Source organism: Macadamia integrifolia, unplaced genomic scaffold (assembly GCF_013358625.1).
Source record: "Macadamia integrifolia cultivar HAES 741 unplaced genomic scaffold, SCU_Mint_v3 scaffold1335, whole genome shotgun sequence".
In the NCBI taxonomy this organism is placed as follows: Eukaryota; Viridiplantae; Streptophyta; class Magnoliopsida; order Proteales; family Proteaceae; genus Macadamia; species Macadamia integrifolia.
The window spans coordinates 130,269-135,478 of NW_024868164.1; the positions used below are offsets into that span (position 1 = coordinate 130,269).

General features: G+C 44.1%; 1 protein-coding gene across 1 annotated transcript; it reads right to left on the reverse strand.

Annotated features, from left to right (window-relative positions):
- Positions 1–270: 270 nt before the first annotated feature.
- LOC122063472 lies at positions 271–5,210 on the reverse strand (the record flags this gene model as incomplete). Its single annotated transcript, XM_042627176.1, has 2 exons — positions 5,202–5,210; positions 271–732 (listed from the first exon to the last, which is right to left on the reverse strand). Coding segments are annotated over exons 1-2 (471 nt in total), but the record flags the coding sequence as incomplete, so codon positions are not given.

Below are 5,210 nucleotides of genomic sequence, written 5' to 3' on the forward strand. Positions count from 1 at the left end.
TTCATGGCCTTATGATACGTGCATATGCACGGCTTGGGTACACCCGTCTCCTCTGGCATTGACTCGGACTTGTCTGGCCAACCTGTGTTCAAAGTCACCCTTGCCATCATAGTCCATAAGAAACCCACCTTAACCCTCTCTGGTTCGGGTCCTGCATGGTTAAACCGGGTCAACCATGTAATTATGCCAGGTTTAAAAAGTAGAGTATCACATTTACCCCCCCCTTTTTGAAAATTTCGTCCTCGAAATTGGTGTATCTGGTTGTTCGAAAAGATGAGGGTACTTGGCTTGGATTTCATCCTCTTTCTCCCAAGATGCTTCTTCAAGTGAATGATTAGCCCATCGCACCTTTATGAAGGAAATGGAACGGTTGCAAAGGGTTTTCACTTTTCGGTCCAAGATTTCAGTTGGCTGCTCTGTATAGGTCATATCAGCTTCTAGATATTCTGGTTCCACGGGTAATATATGCGATAGATCATGAACGTATCGCTTCAGCATGGATACATGGAATACATTATGAACATTCCCGAGTGAAGGTGGCAGAGCAAGAATGTAGGCTACTGAGCCAACCCGAGTTAAAATCTCAACTGGGCCAATGTATCTCGGGCTCAACTTACCCTTTCTATGGAATCTTTGCAACCCTTTTGTAGGAGAAATCTTGAGAAACACCTTTTCTCCTGCTTGAAACTCAATGTCTTTCATGCGGTTGTCTGCATAGCTCTTTTGACGTGACTGAGCTGCCTTAATCCTTTCTCGAATAACATCGACCTTGTCACAAGTCATCTGTATTATTTCAGGTCCTAACATTCGACGTTCGCCTATCTCATTCCAATACGGAGGAGTTCTACACTTCCTACCATATAATGCCTCATATGGAGCCATCCCAATTGTAGCTTGGTAACTGTTGTTATAGGCAAACTCCATAAGGGGTATATATTCTTCCCAACTACAACACATTTCCATTGCATACACCCTGAGCATGTCTTCTAATATCTATATGGTTCGCTCTGACTGACCATCAGTCTATGGGTGGAAAGCAGTACTCATATTCAATTGTGATCCCAAAGCATGCTGAAAGCTTTTCCAAAATATGGAAGTGAACCTGGGTCCCTATCTGACACAATGCTCACTGGCACTCCATGCAAACGCACTATGTTATCTATATAAAGTTGTGCTAACTTGGCCATAGAGAACTTGGTCTTGATGGGAATGAAATGAGCAGTTTTAGTAAGCCGATCAACTATCACCCATATCGCATCCATCCCCTTAGGTGTGCATGGTAGTCCGGTGACAAAGTCCATTGTAATCCTATCCCACTTTCAGTCTGGTACTGGGAGTGGCTGAAGAATACCATAAGGCCGATGCCTCTCAGCTTTTACCTTTTGGCATGTAAGATAAGTCACCACATATAGGGCTATTGTGATCCTTATGCTTGACCACCAGTAATTTTATTTAAGGTCTTTATACATCTTTGTACTTCCTGGGTGGAGTGAGTACTCAGAGCTATGTGCTTCCCGCACTATATTGTCTTGTATCTCCAAATCATCAGGCACACAGCCTACCTCGAAACAATAATGCCCTATCGTTGGCTAAAACGAAATCAGGGTCGTTCATTATTTGATCTTGAATCTTAACTCTGCTCCATTGCAACTCAAGGTCTAAAGGTTGTTTCATTATCACCTCTTACCTAATAGATGGATGCACCTGTAGGGCTGCCAGGGATACAGTCAACCATTCAAGGTTTTCTAGTTGATGTTCAAGCTCTAAGGTTGCTCCTTCGTATAAGAGGGTTTCATCCATTAGCATCGCCTCTTGTACGAGTGGTGGGCTGACTACTAAGTATGAGAGTGATACAGTCTGTGCCTTCCGACTCAACGCATCTGCCACTACATTAGGCTTACCGGGATGATACTGAATGTCGTAGTCATAATCCTTTATGAGCTCAAGCCATCTCCTCTGCCTCATTTTCAAATCTCTTTGGGTGAAAAAGTACTTAAGGCTCTTGTGATCACTGTATATCTCACACTTCTCCCCATACAAATAATGTCGCCAAATCTTTAGGTTAAAAATGACTGCGGCTAGTTCCAAGTCATGAGTGGGGTAGTTCTTCTAATATTCCTTTAGTTTTCGGGATGCATACGCTATCACCTTACCGCGTTGCATGAGAACACAACCCAACCCAACCTTAGAAGCGTCAGTGTAGACTGTCATTCCACCTGTGCCTTCAGGGATGGTCAACACAGGGGCTGACACCAACCTTTTCTTCAATTCTTGAAAACCCTTCTCACATTCCTCTACCCATTCAAATTTCACACCCTTTTTAGTTAACTTAGTCATTAGTGCTGAGATCCGAGCAAAATTCTCAATAAAGCGTCAGTATTATCCAGCCAAACCCAAGAAACTTCTAATTTCAGTAATGTGCTTAGGGCTTTCCCACTCTATTACTGCTTTCACCTTATCAGGATCCACCTCGATTCTGGCCTCAAACACTACATGTCCCAGGAATCCAACTTGCTCAAGCCAAATTCACATTTACTGTATTTGGCAAACAATTGTTGTTCTCTCAGCCTCTGTAACACCGTCCTCAGGTGTTGAGTGTGCTCCTCTTCTGTCTTAGAGTAGATCAAGATGTCATCAATAAAAATAATTACCCATTTACCAAGGACATCGTGAAATACTCGATTCATTAAATCCATGAATGCTGCCGGTGCATTGGTTAACCCAAAAGATAACATTAGGAACTCATAGTGACCATACCGAGTCTTGAACGCTGTCTTGGGTATGTCGTCGCTCTTTATCTTGAGCTGATAATAGCCTGATCTAAGGTCTATCTTTGAAAATACCTTTGCACCTTGTAGTTGGTCAAACAAATCATCAATGCGTGGTAGTGGATACCGGTTCTTAATGGTTAGCTTATTCAATTCCCGGTAATCGATGCACATACGCAAGCTGCCATCCTTCTTCTTAACAAACAATACTGGGGCACCCCAAGGTGAAACACTTGGGTGAATAAACCCCTTCTCTAATAATTCTTGCAATTGCATCTGTAACTCCCTCAATTCGGCTGGTGCCATCCTGTATGGAGCTTTAGACACTGGAGCTGCTCCAGGAATCAAGTCTATGGAAAATTCTAACTCTCTATCAGGCGGTAGATGCATCAGATCATTTGGAAAGACGTCAAAAAATTCTTTAACCACCTTTACCTATTCTAGAGGTGTAACATTTGCATCAACATCAAGTACCAATGCTAAGTAACCCTAACATCCACTTTCCAACAACTTTACCGCTTGAAGAGCGGAGACGAGGACCTTTCTAGCTCGTTTCATTTTATATGCTTGGTATACCAATTCTTTTCCTTCATCATCTGTCACCCTAATTAATTTTTCGGCACACATCACATTAGCTCGATGGACCGACAACCAATCCATGCCTAGTATAACATCAAAATTCTGCATGTTGAATTTAATGAGTTGTGCATCCAATTTCTTCCAACTGATTTCCACTGGGCACGGCCCATACACCTCCTTCAACTGTGTAACTTTGCCGGTAGGCATACTAACAATCATCTCATGATCTAGTGTCTTGGGTGACATACCAAGCTTCTCAGCAAATCTCTTAGATATGAATGAGTGTGTAGCTCTTGAATCAAACAAGACATAGGTTAGTATACCTGATATAGGTAGAACACCTAGTGCAATAATGCATATAAGTACAGCAGGTCATCAACATTTAGCATAAGGAAAATCTTAAATTGAAATGTACCTACTACCACTTCCGTGCTGGCCTCAGCTTCCTCAGCTGATAAGGCATACATTCTTCCTTGCGGTTGATTCCCCCGAGTTAAGGGAGGTCTGTACACAGAGGGCTGATTGGAGGGTAAGGCTGGTCTAACTTGACTGTCTTTAGCAAAATGCCCAAAACTGTGGCAATTGAAGCAACGGATCTGTGACGCCAAAACTGGGGCAGGGCCCCTCTGCACTTGACCTGATGCGGATGGGGGACGGGGTGGCCTTGTGACTGTAGGCACCACCGTACTAGTGTTTGGATGAAAAGATGTAGAGCCCGGACCACCAGCTGGTCGAGGAAGGTAGCCAGATGGCCTATAGAGTTGTCTGTATGTAGGCCCAGAACTATATGACCCATGGTATACCTTGGATGAGTTGCCCATGTCCGAAATGGATTAGTCCTCTTCCACAATCCAGGTGTGAGGGACTGTTCTCCCTTCTACTTATCTTCCATGGTTTTATCCTTTTGCACGATCTGGCCATAATCTGTCAAATCTAAGACCTCGAGCACTGACCCAATAGATGCCTTTAATCCCTTCAGAAATCTTGCAGCCTTTTCTTCAGCTGACCTCATATGCCTAAGGGAAAAATGGAACAAGCTTTCAAACTGCTGCCGATACTTAAGGATAGTCTTATTCTCTTGAGTTAAGGCCATGAATTCCATCTCTTTATGGTCTCTGAAGCTACGATGGTAATGGTTGGCCAAAAACAACTCCTTGAACTGCTCCCATGTGGGTTCCAGATGTGCGGCCAACAATATAGGCTTAGAGGCTTGCCACCAAGAGTTGGATTCATTCTTGAGTTGCAGCCCCGCACAAATAAGCTTTTGTGCCTCAGTGCACTCAATTACCTCAAATATCTTTTCCAGCTCTTGGATCCAGTGGTTCGGCTCTAGAGGGTCACTTCCCACCTTAGATAATACAGGTGACAAATTCCTCTTGAAAGATTCCACTACCCTAAACGTATTATTCATCGACGGGTAATTGGGTGCATACGCCGTATAGTAAGGGTATGGAGGGGACACCATATACGGAGGAATGCTGAGTGGAAGAATTGGAGGCGTACCTCTAACTTATGGCCCCATATCAGACCCTACAGGTGGGTCTTGTGGAGTAATTATCCGGGGATGTTGACCGGGTTGAGGAAGGTCTAACTGTTGCTGTATAGCAGCCATAAATGCCTGCTGCTGCTGGAGCATTTGTTGCTGAAAGGCTTGTTGTGACTACTGGATTATGGTTGCAACATCACCCGGAGTGATGACCGATGGAGGATCCGGAAGTGTAGTCACAGGTGGGTCCCTTTGTTCCACACCCTGATCAAAGGTTTCTTGAGGTTGTGGGAGTGGGGTTTGCCCCACAGAGCGAGACCTTCTAGGATTTGGTGGTCGACTGACCTAACGAGGACCACGTGAGGTACCTTGTGCAT